At 41.9% G+C, this 12,274-nt stretch overlaps 1 protein-coding gene across 3 annotated transcripts; it reads left to right on the top strand.

Moving 5' to 3' along the window:
- Positions 1-1,999: 1,999 nt before the first annotated feature.
- LOC136449131 (eukaryotic translation initiation factor 5A-like) lies at positions 2,000-8,491 on the top strand. 3 transcript variants are annotated; one of them, XM_066448983.1, is made up of 7 exons: positions 2,001-2,142; positions 3,746-3,796; positions 4,628-4,805; positions 5,101-5,205; positions 6,377-6,511; positions 7,035-7,138; positions 7,615-8,491. In XM_066448983.1, the coding sequence occupies exons 3-6, from the start codon at positions 4,644-4,646 to the stop codon at positions 7,098-7,100; spliced, it is 468 nt and encodes a 155-aa protein (XP_066305080.1). In that variant the 5' UTR covers positions 2,001-2,142; positions 3,746-3,796; positions 4,628-4,643; the 3' UTR covers positions 7,101-7,138; positions 7,615-8,491. The 3 variants fall into 3 exon arrangements, with proteins under 3 accessions (XP_066305087.1, XP_066305080.1, XP_066305069.1); XM_066448990.1 differs by lacking the exon at positions 3,746-3,796 and having other exon boundaries at positions 2,000-2,142; XM_066448972.1 differs by lacking the exon at positions 2,001-2,142 and having other exon boundaries at positions 3,665-3,796.
- The last annotated feature ends 3,783 nt before the right edge of the window (positions 8,492-12,274 follow it).

The following is a 12,274-nucleotide window of genomic DNA, read 5'->3' on the forward strand; positions in this document are numbered from 1 at the left end:
ATGCCATGCATATGTTCCCGTCATTTGCAATTATAGCAGATTTTCTTCCACCGGTCGTGACAGAGAAGACAGATGCTGTTTACAGTATTTACAGGTTCATTGTACCGAAGAAATTCCCCTAGCTCTTTTATAATTCGACAAGTACAATGAAAAGTGGACCACGGCTTAACGTCCCGTCCTGAGGACTGCAGCCTTTTACAGTAGCGTGCATGTCGGGTGGGTAACAGCAGGAAGTATTCGAACTCCCAACCTCTTGGTCCAGAAGCAGCACTGAACGATACTGCCGCATTTTCTCGATTAAAGTACGCACTTTTGAAACTTTTCAAAATCCAAAAAGTGTCTCAGAATATCGCCAAAGCGGGGGTGCGTACTTTGTTTGAGGTCACTGTGCCGACAAATTGGAACAGAAGCTGAAACCAGCCGGAACACGGACGAGGGGACCGTCGTATAGCACCGATTCATCCATATAGCGTTTAGATAAGAATGTTGACGCGAGAAAATAAAGTTGAACTTCAATAAACGACAGTGTTTCGTACGTGCATCATTTATATTAACACGAAAAATAGATACGTACCGTACTAGTACACAAGAAATCTGACGTACTACACCCTAATCACGCCACCTTGAGACTTCTAACTGAACTGCATTTAGTTCACCTTTGACAAGCCGGAAGTTCAGGTGTGCTTTCGAAACCTACAAACTCGAAAAGTTGTAACCTGTAACTCAGGTGTCTTCCCTGAAAATGAATAAGGGAGACAGAAAGCTACTTAAGAACAACCACATGTTCCTTCTAGAAAACTTAGAAATCGAGAGGGTGATAGAGGTCCTGTATGATGATGACAGGGAGATTTTACACGAGGAAGACGTTGCTCAATTAAGGGTCAGTGGACTATAGCATTGTCTCTAAAGGTGAGGTTACACGCACCGCAAGATTCTTAACGTTTTTAGACATTCGGATATTATGTTATGTTATGATAGACCCGAGGGTCGACAATAGTTTATGGCCGACCGTGAACATGAATGCGTACGCTTTTCCGCGCGCAAAAGACGAGTAAATTTTTTACGACACCCCTAACAATCATGCCCTAACTGCTGCTGTACACCGCAGATTGGACTAGTCCATCGGCCCAATTGCCTCGGGCAAGTTAAACCGCAGATCGGACAAGTGGACGTCCTCCTGTACATTTTTGTTTGTTTGTTTGTTTGATTATTTTCATTTATCCAGGGGTAGCATATCGCCTGTGATGGCGTTTTTCAATATGCCCTGGGGGGCAATCCCCACATCCAAACTTAGCTTGCCCGAACGGACCAGCGCGGTTTTCTTGACAACATAATGGGGTCCTGCATGCCCTTTTACCTAGAGCGTTATGAGCTGTTTTAATTTTACGTAGAGCGTTGCCGACCACTCCAATTAAACGTAGAGTGTAATCTGTGTATTTTGCGTCGAACGTTATTGACCACTTTAATTCTACGTAATGCGTAGTAGCTACCTGGAATTTAGGGTAAAACGTAGTTGATGAATTGTGCGTAAAGCGTTGTCAAACTTTTCCAACCTTGCTCTAAGTCACAAACGAGTGTGCAGTCTGTTTTGTTTTGCTGTCCTCCCCTTCTACACGACGGAACAATCCACCGAACTCGTTCCCAAAATCGTGTGTAATAGCAAGGAGGTTAAGATAGTTTAACATCCTTGACCTGGTTGTTTATAGAAGTTTGACACTTGCGCGCGGGAGAGTCGCTTGGAAAATGGAGGCGATGCAGTTCTCCCCCAACTACAACGTGCTTTTGGGCGGAGTATGACATGTCTGAAACGACGTTGCAAATCACGCAGGCCTGGCAAGGGGACACCTGGGGGACCTCCTTAAGAGCAAGGGATTGAAGCCTGATGATGGTAATGATGACAGCAGATAGCTAGCTGCAGACCAACATGTAGCAAGGATGTTCAGTCAATGTATGAATTGAACCTTCTTCCAGAATAGAGTAGATAAAACATATAATGATCCGGAGCCAATGGGCCCTAAATGTAGTTCTCTCGTTGACTGGAAGGACCTGTTCTTTCCCCTCCGCTATTAACCCTGATTTGAGACCATTCGAGAACCGCCAGTGTCGACAATTCCTGTTCCTCTCCGAAAAGGCGGAATAGAAGTAGGTTCTGAGATTTTTTGTTGCTCTTTAGTTAATGGAGGGTTGACTGAATGGAAAGTTGTCCAAAGATAGGTTTGATGCGGAAGATTTATTGTCTATTATCGATTCTGTAAGTTGCCAAAAAGATAGGTTGAATAATTTGGCAAAGGCTGGACGGATTTGTCATTTGTAACCAAATATGTACTACAATGACTCCCCAAGTCCTCTGACGAAATATTCCCCCTATTTTGGTCAATTTCTACAATTTTTCAGTCCTGGTGTGTTACGCCGAATGGTGGTTATACCTCGTGTCGTGACCAATCTAAATTCAGATTCTGCATCAAATGTTTCACAAAGGTTTATTCTAGCTACGTTGTTCTCTCCAGAAGCAGGAAACTTTATAAGTAGAAGGGCGACCCCCACAGTAGGCCAGATATGTATGCTAAGGATCTTGAAAGAAACTAGTGAAACGATGTTATGTTTTAGTCACTACCTATAAAAGTTGCTCTTGACCAATCAATTCTCACTTTTTAAAACGAAAGATTGTTATCGTGGTGGTATATTTTATCTGACAATGGGAAAATTTAGGTTTTATTCATCCATATGGGTCATAATAGCTATCATTAGCTCCGGCTATCATATATGGTGACCCACATATCAGCTTGGATTGCCTCCGGCAATAAACGGCCAGTTTCTCAGTAATGGATAGCTGGAGTGGTAAATCAAGTCGTATTGACGCAGGTATCAGGGTGACCCAAATACTGCAAAATATAGAAATGTTCACGGTGTTTTTATGTTTGCGGTTTTCGCGGTGACCTTTCACCGCAAACTTAATATTTCCCATAATTTTGACAATTTCTACTATGTTTCAGTCAGGGTGTGTTATGCCAAATGGGGTTTATACCGCTTGACCAATTTAGATTCAGGTCCTGCTTCAATTGCATAAAAGTTTTTTTTTTTCTCTAGCTACGTTGTTCCCTCCAGAAACAGGGCATTTTATAAGTCGAATGACGGCCCCTCGCAGTAGGCCATGTATTTACGTTTTTCTAAAGAACAAAGGATCTTGAAAGAAACTACTGAAACAATTTCATTTTTATCTACTTTCTATAAAGGTTGCTCTTCACCAGTCAGTCTCCACAAATCCTTTGCTCTTAAGAAGTTTCCAAAGTGTCCCCTTGGCAGGCTTGCTGAAATACTTCGCGGTTGGCTAAAATACGACGTATTTCAGTTTTGACCGGAAAAGAAAACCATAGACGTATTTGGGTGTTCAGTATGTCGTGCTTGTCTACTATGACGTAGTTTGAAGTACAATATATTTTGTTGAAATACGAGGGGTGATCAATAAGTCCTCGGCCTCACCCAGAAATAAGGTGCACAGCTCAAATTTTGGTAGATAATTATTTAGTATGAAGTCTTTTATGTATGTCTACCAAGTTTCAAATCGTTGTGATCATTTATTTGCAGACGGCACTCAGTAACATTAGGTGAGGTAGAAGGATACAAACGATTGGTCGGGTGTTCTAGTCTGTTAGATCCGGTCTTTCTGCATTTTTCTATGGTACCTGATTTGTGTCAAACGCACCAGGTCGGGAGGGTCGGTAACATCTCCCGTTCTCAATCGCAGTATCTTGGCACCAGAACCACAGAAGATTCTCGGCTTAACAACTCACAAACGGTATGTGTTGTTTGAAATATTTCAGATTTGTGTTTAACATTGACGGCAAATGCGACTAAATAATTATCAACTGAGGGTGTAGACACTTCTTTTAAGCTGATGTACACACCAAAAGATTTCCAACGCACTGGTGATAACAAGCCATGCACCCGTTAACGTTCGAGCCCAGAAACAGGGCGTTCTAGTTAACCAAATCCTACTAGCTATAAAACATGGGCCTTTTTTGACAGCCGATCTTTCTGGCAGCCAGATTTTCTGATTATCGTAAAGAATCGGATTCCACGCCGTAAAAATTCCCCGTGCGTATGCTAGTACACCTGGGCGGGCGGGCAGCCCTTTAGTGCCGAGGAGTGCCCGGGGAGCTACCGGTGGGATTTTTACCAGGATGGAAACAACAGGCGCCCTGTTTTATACTAGCCTGCGGTAATCAAGTAAAGATGCAGAAGAACCACACTGGACAGCCTAGAAGCCCTTCTTAGTAATCGTTATGCAAATGTCGGTACTATTTACCACAAAGTTCCTAGGGCAACACGGACGCTTTGTCTCGGACATGACGGGAGGAATTTGTAAACTTTGTCACTAAAAGATCACCTTGCGCTCGTTCTCATTTAAATGTACACATTTTGTAATTTCGATCTGTTACTGTTTGAAGTAAGACGTTTCTGACATTAATATATGCCACATATAAGGTGCCAAACTGTCGTTTTTACAAGCCAGAAAAGTTTTAAGTCGTCATAAAAACGACAGTTTGGCACCTTATATGTGGCAAATCTTATTGTCAGGAACGTCTTTTTTCAAACGGTAACGGAAGTTTTTTTTTCTCCCCATCAGTTGACTTAGTAAAACAATGGCGGATCTCGGCAATCGCGAAAACCAAGCATTCGGTACCGGCACCTACACCATGCGGGCTTCCGACCTGAGTAAAAACGATCCCATCATGCTGAAGGGTCGTCCCTGTAAGATTGTGGAGATAAGCACATCCGTCTCTGGGAAACACGGCAATGCCAAGGTAGCATTCTGAAGTGTTACATTATTCACTTTGGCTAAGAAGGTTATGTTTACTGGGGCATTTGTATGTGGCTCTGTCTTTTTGTGGGTGTGTCTGTCCGTCTGTTATCTCTGTTTTTAATTGTGCTTGGGGAGAGAATAATGGGAGAAGTTGAAGAAGAAGAATAATGTCCGTATTTGCCGACAAAACAAAGGACGGAAGTGGTTTTGATATCTTCATACGTAAATCACGCTAGTTTGGCGAGCATTAACCATCACCATGGTAAATTTCAATTATCATCTTTGTTTTGTTTAAGGTTACCATAGTTGGAGAAGATCTCTTCACTGGTCAGCGGCACGAGGATGTGGTACCCCCCACCGAAAATGTGGATGTTCCAAATCTCATTCGCAAAGAGTATTCGGTAAGGTATACATTATGTCTATGCATAGAGAATAATCTTTGCAAGCACAGCACTAAACTCACATCTAAACTCCACGTACACCTACATGAACACACAAATACACACACACACATACACTCACACACACACACACACACACACACACACTCACACACACACTCACACACACACACATACACACACACACACACACACGACGTTGAATGGATGTCTCGTGTTTCAGAAAGGTCACAACTTGGGTCCGATTAACAACCCATACAGGAATCAAAATGAACATGGGGTTCTTCCAGATGGTGTGAGCGGTTCATACCCTTGAAGTCATTTAGCCGAACCTGGTTCAATATTCGCATTGCGAGTTTCCGACGAATGGCAGCCGCTTCAGACCCACACAATTCAGCAGCCCGCGATTTCTACGTTTCTCGCAATTCAGCCCCTGGCCGCGAAGAGACGTTTAAACAACAAAAAACAATAAGCACTAGAAATCGAACGGACAGGAATTTTCGTCTGACTCGCCCAGTCTTCTTTATACACCTTTCTCACGCGGCGTACATGATAGAATGAAGACGAGGCCAATGAGGCAAAAAAGCAAAAATAATGTACAGATTTAGTTTTCCTCCTAATTAAGTTTTAAAATATGATATTCAAGTATCAATATTACAACTAATGTAATGTACAAAAAGATGCAGCAATTTAGAGCTTCGTTGACCGATCCCATAGTCTCCGCCCTCTTCTGTCAGAACGTAGAAATGCAAAATAAAAACATAGAAATGCAAATATTTGACGGTCATGCAGCCACTTCCTCATTGGTCGATTCTCTAATTATCAGGTAATCATTGGCTAAACTGATAATTGTGACTGACAGTTAGGATCGGTCTAATGTTTGCCACAAGGGCGGCGCCTCGTTTTCATTTTATCATGGCCGCCGCGTGAGAAAGGTCTATTGCTGTTGACTGGCAACGTTCTGTACGTGTGACGTCAGCAATATAGTGACGTCACACGGTCACAGGTGCATTACGTCAACAGTTGATCTCTCCACCATGCATTTTACTATCTCTGATGAACAATAATGCTAATTATTATAATGTGTTGATGCCTGTTTTACACACACATAATATTGACGACCGAGACAAAAACAAGTTTTAAACGTGACATATGCTATATCCCCTTCTAGCTGATTGATATTACTAGCGACGGCGGCGTGAGTCTCATGGACGAACAAGGAGACATGCGAGATGACCTGAAGTTGCCAGAAGGCGAACTTGGCGAGGAGATAAAAGTTTGCTTTGAAGCGGACAAAGAACTTTTGGTAAGCCTTCCAACTTCAAACCTTGTCTCACGGTCTGTGTTTACTTCGCTTGAAAACGATTTGGAAGCCGACTGTTGAATATTCAAATCTACCAGTCTACAAGGGGGGTTAAAAAAGAAACTTTTTGTATCACAGCGGGTTCATTTTTGCATAAAATGTGTTGAAATTTGGTACAAATGTAAATAATATCTCATATTGAGACTGAAGTTTCTCAATGTGTTGTACAGATTTTACTAGAGACTGAGTTGATTTTCTGAGGTGAAATGACTACACCACAAGAAGAGATGTTTCTTTACATTTGTGCCAAATTTTGACTCATTTCTTACAAAAATGCGTTTCTTTTCTTTTCTTACCCCCCCCCCCCCTTGCAATTGATCTGCTGAAACACAGAACCATTAAAGATGATGGTGAGGATGGTGGTCGGAGGATATTAAACATCGTACAAAAAGGATAGAATGAAATTTAACATGATTGTAATTATGATGACAAATGAATACTAGAGAACTTTCTTTGTTTCCTGCAGTTGAAGGTTACAAAGGCCGTCGGTGAGGAAGCGATCCTTTCCTATAAAATAGCATCGCAAAAATAAAATGAAAAGGACACGTAGTGCTCATCTACATCTGAGAGGTAAGACAGTCTAACCGACGACTTCAGAGGCTGAAAAGTCTCCAAGATTTTTCAGCCGGCTATCTCTATAGGAATGTGTAATCTTTTATATTTCATGAAAAACCCGATCTTCGTAGAGTTTTTCGGTGACGTAGTTTTCGTCGTCCGCAAATACTCGGTCAGTGGCAAGGCAGCCCTATCCACCGGAAAAATTGAATTGCCTGGAAAAAGATGTTTGTAGAAGCGCTAGCGCCTTTCTGGGAACGAGTCAGATCGGCACCGAATCGAAAAAAGAGAGAAAAAAACTCCGAACCGAGACCATAAGGTTCTTCACAATTCCGAGTACGCATGAGCAGCGACATGTATTGTGGGTAATGTGTCAAAGGTGGAGCTGTAGTAGCAAAGAGAGATTACTTCATGGTACGATTAAGACATTTAGTATAACACACATCACTTGACATGTTTTCATTCATGATTTTCTTTTTCAATTCCCGCAGGCGATGAAGGCAACAAGCAGTCACTGACAGCTACCTTGGTGACTATGGGGAAAGGGGCTTCTGCAACTTATCGTATAGCCATAAGGGATTGACCAATCAGAAGGCTCCATTTCGCCATAACCACTGGTCATAATGACCTCACATTGACCACTTTTCGCGCTGTTTTTCTTGGAACACTTTTTTTGCAAGTGTACCATCATATGAGAGGTTGCTGGTTTTTTTCCAGTTCGAAGGAAATTTCTTATATATAGGCAAACATATACAGAATCTGCAAAGATGGGTTACCTGATACCCAGTCTATGTGTACCAATCACAAGCCTTCATCCCCATCAGTTAAGTTATACAGTCATAGGTATGATAAAGAAGAAGAATTGATAATCTGCCAATAATACGAACTTGTAGAAATGACGTTATCTCAATTTTTCAACGATGTCATTGTGAGTTTGAATTCGCTATATGCTAATAACGTTAATGACCGGATTTGTGTTGACGTTTTGCCTTTGTCCTCTAACCACCGAATAAACCACCGAGTAAGCGAAGAGTATGAGGGGTGGGTCAATATGTTATAATCATATCCAAATATGGTATACTATACTCAATTTACATATGTCGCATGCAAGCATGTTTTATCCTTTGACAGGCAAAAACCATATAATGTCCTCATTAAGTATATAATGGTGTTCTAATTTGGAATATGGAATATTTGGTTATTAATAATGTATTGGTGGTACGGGTGGGCAATTTGGTAATGGTAAGTTTTATCTAATGATTCAGTATAATTAATTAATCGTCTGCTTTGAGACAAACATAACTTTTGCCTTCACACTTCAAAAATGTACGACGCAGAAATACAATAAAGCACATGATGAAATGGTGAGTTTGTGACTCTTTGTTAACGTATTATTAAATTAGAATCCTTTCCACACCTTTCGATGTACAGGGCAGTGCTTATCTCCGATTTTATAGCCCTTGGGCCACACAGGGTCACTGCAGCAGAGGTAGGTGCTAGTCTACTGGTATTGGCGTGTCTTCATTTGTTTGGTGTAATTCTTATTTTCAGAGAAGATGTTCGACTGATCATTTCATGCAAATGAGGTCCTTATTTGCATAGTAAATGGATAATGTTAACATCAGTCGACGAAGGTATGGGATCGTGGAACTCTAGTTGTGACTATATTGACAAATTTGACATCTTATTCTTTTTTTTTGGCAATTTGTTTTTCGCCCCCTGGCATTTAAATTTGCAGTCTTCAGAGGATGTCATCCATAAAATTTCGTCGCTGTGGCCTAACAAGAACAACCTTATTTGTTTCAGCTGATGTGTTACACCATGGTGAAACATCCCCGTGGTTTGGCCTGTGTCGTGAGCAACACCACGTTTGATGCCAGCGCAAATCTAAACGACAGGAATGGAGGAAAAGTCGACCTAGAGAACATCACTGTTGTTGCGTCACGTTTGGTGCTTTGTCACGTTTGGTGCCTAGGCACGGTTTGTGACAGTGCCCGCGTGTCACAAACCGTGCCTGGGACAAAAGCACGGTTTGTGACACTCGGACACAGTCACGAATGGTGCCCAACCGAGCACAGTTCGTGACACACAGGGGGTCTTATCCCATACTGTGCTTTTGGGCGGAGCTTAGTGTTTTGAGGAGGAGGAGTCTGCCCAACGCGTTTTTTCCCTGCAGCCCGCCATCTTTGTTTTTTTCGAGGCGCTGGGATGAGAAAGAATCAGCGTAATTCTCGCTCATTGAAATACATTTCGCGCTTGTCTTGGATGATTTCGACTTAGAGTTGATGTGGCACAAACAGACGGACGTCTCATCACGAATTTCTACAACAGAAATCCGTCCCGAACCCTGCCATTCACGACTGTGTCCTGAGGCACGGTTCGTGACAGTGCCGGAGTGTCACAAACCGTGCTTTTGCCCCAGGCACGGTTTGTGACACTCGGGCACTGTCACAAACTGTGTCCAGGCACGGATCGTGACAGTGCCTGAGTGTCACAAACCGTGCCTGGGGCAAAAGCACAGTTTGCGACACTCCGGCACTGTCACGAACCGTGCCTTGACAGTGCCCGGGGCTACAACTTCCCGTAGCATTGATCTAGATCGGGCGAGCTGACTGCCTCGGGACGTCGAAGTAATCGGCAAGTGGCCTGATCCTAGTCTAGATCTGGTTTCCCTGGATAGAATATATTTAGTCTTACAAATTGTTTTTTTTTTAGCATCTGTTATAGACACTGTCTTTTTGTGCCACTTCAATTCTAGGTCTAAGTTATTCAATTATTTTACAGAGCGAGAATTACGCTGTTCCTCCTTACCTCAGCGCCCCAAAAAATAAAGATGACGGGGGGTGGGGGGACTGCGGTAAACAAAAACACGCTGCCTTATATGGAAACGCGGGCATCACTGCCCCGTCAGTCACAGCGATTGACAGCACTTCCGGGCACAGTCTGTGACGGTCGGGCTGTGTCACGTTCTGTGCCTGGGAAAGCATAGAACGTGACAGGCATGGTGTGTGACGGTACAACTGCCCTGTTCAGGGAACTCAGGTTTGAAGTGAGGGAACTTTGTGACAAAACAGCAACGGTGGGTATTTTGTACTATTTCCTTCAATTTGAGGAGAGCCGCAACCAAGCACGTATATCACTCACTGGACCCGCGGCACGCTGGCGGCGTCGCTGCGGCCGATCGAATTGACAAAGAACTCAACGAATTTCATCGACAAACAAGAGTCTTGGGACCCAAAATCTCCATGAAACTTTGTTTTTTTATTAAATCAGTTCCCCCCATTCTTTATCGCTCAATGGTACAACCCACACTGTCAGGCAAGGGGAGAAGTGACCCACTTTCGCTATGAATAGCTACTGACAGGTGGGGGTGCCACAATATGCAATGGACAACACTGCAAATATAGATTTTCCTCATTACTTATGCAAATTAAGTCCAATTTGCATAATTTGCACTTCAGTGTGTACATCTCTGTCCAACCTACCTGTGTACCAAATAATATGACAATCTGTCGATCCTTTCTTCAGTTACTCTCCTGAGAAGATTTTTACAAATACGCCATTGCAGTTCCAGTGACACATACCAGGGGTCCCAAAATCGACCTTGACCTTCCTCCTCCTAACACCTACCCACATACTAAATATCATTACAATCCATGTACATGTTTTACAGTTATGCTGACTTTAAGCATCCGGTGACACAAACATACACACAAACACCAAACGCAGGCAAAACAGTATCTCCATGAAAAAGCCTTTTTTTCATGGAGATAATCAAGAAACTTTACGCAAATCTTTGCATGTTATTTCATACCTAAAGAGTTTTATTCTCGTTTTTCTTCGGTAAAGAAAGTATTTCTAGTATGATTGTCATCTGCAAGAATATTCTAGAATTCAAGTTCATCTTTCTTTTATAGTCTTCACACGATATTTGCTTCTTGTTTGGTCAAATAAAGTATCTTACATAATTTACTCTTAAGATTTTTATTCTTGCCATACATGAATTATTCTTTAGAATTTGGTTTCACTAAGAAAAATATTCTTCATATCTCTTGTTAATGTAGAAAGTCTGAGAAAAATGATTCTTGCCTTTTTAGTAATATTCAAGAAAATACAAGGATATCCTTGAACAAATACAATTAAGAAAAACAAGAAAATCAAGAAACTGTATAGCAAGTTATGACTTGCACAATATTCCTTAATGTTGTTCTTTTCCTATTTCAAAAAGGTAAAGAAAGTTGATTCTTGCTTTTCTGTGTTATCTAAAGAAGCTACAAGAATATGTTTTTTAGGATATTGGAGATTCTTTTTACGCAAGCAGTAAATCTCACCTGGTGACGTTTCGGTGTCTGTCTGACACCTTCTTTAGAGCCTCTGACTGGAGTACTGCTTCTCGCCGCTTTAAGTATCCGGAGTAGGTGGCGCTTTAGACACTTAATTATCTGCAACATAATTATTCTATTGCGTTGACCCAAAAATTGATCTGGAATTTCAGCAATTACCCCATAGGAACCAATACTTAAGGGATGATTCCCATAATGCATCATACCCGGAAGGGTCTTCATGAAGGGGCACCATTCTATTCCTTGATTATACATGTCTTTTTTTGTTTGTTTATCTGTGAATAATTTTTAAACATTGTTGATTTTGTATTCATAAAGATGTGTTCTAAAAGAAAATGACACTCTCCTCTGCTCTTGTGTACCCCTTTAATAAGATGGGCACCAGTGTCTTCATTTTCACAAACATTGTAGTACCTAGTAGCACATAGGGCAGAAAGTGTCATTGCCATTTCAGTAATACGGTATATTTTACATGTACAGGGAGGGGTTGCTAGCCCTTCCCCTTTAACATATATACTCGAGACACCTCCTAGAAGACTGGACCCCATTTTACAACTCCACCGAATGATGGGTGACTCCACCCAACCAAGATGCGCTTCCCTGGATACCAGTTACTAGCTAATTGGAACCTGGAGCTCAATTGAGGGGCTGCTGCCAGTATTGCATAGTTTATATGAATATTCAACATAAAGAATGTGTTTTCGGTGGCATGTGTCTGTATGTGTGTGAACACGGTAAATCGAGAATGCCTGGTTGGATTGTCTTAATATTTGCCATGCTGAGACCTCAACGTTTTTATATTTATTGG

Source organism: Branchiostoma lanceolatum, chromosome 1 (genome assembly GCF_035083965.1).
Source record: "Branchiostoma lanceolatum isolate klBraLanc5 chromosome 1, klBraLanc5.hap2, whole genome shotgun sequence".
Classification (NCBI taxonomy): Eukaryota; Metazoa; Chordata; class Leptocardii; order Amphioxiformes; family Branchiostomatidae; genus Branchiostoma; species Branchiostoma lanceolatum.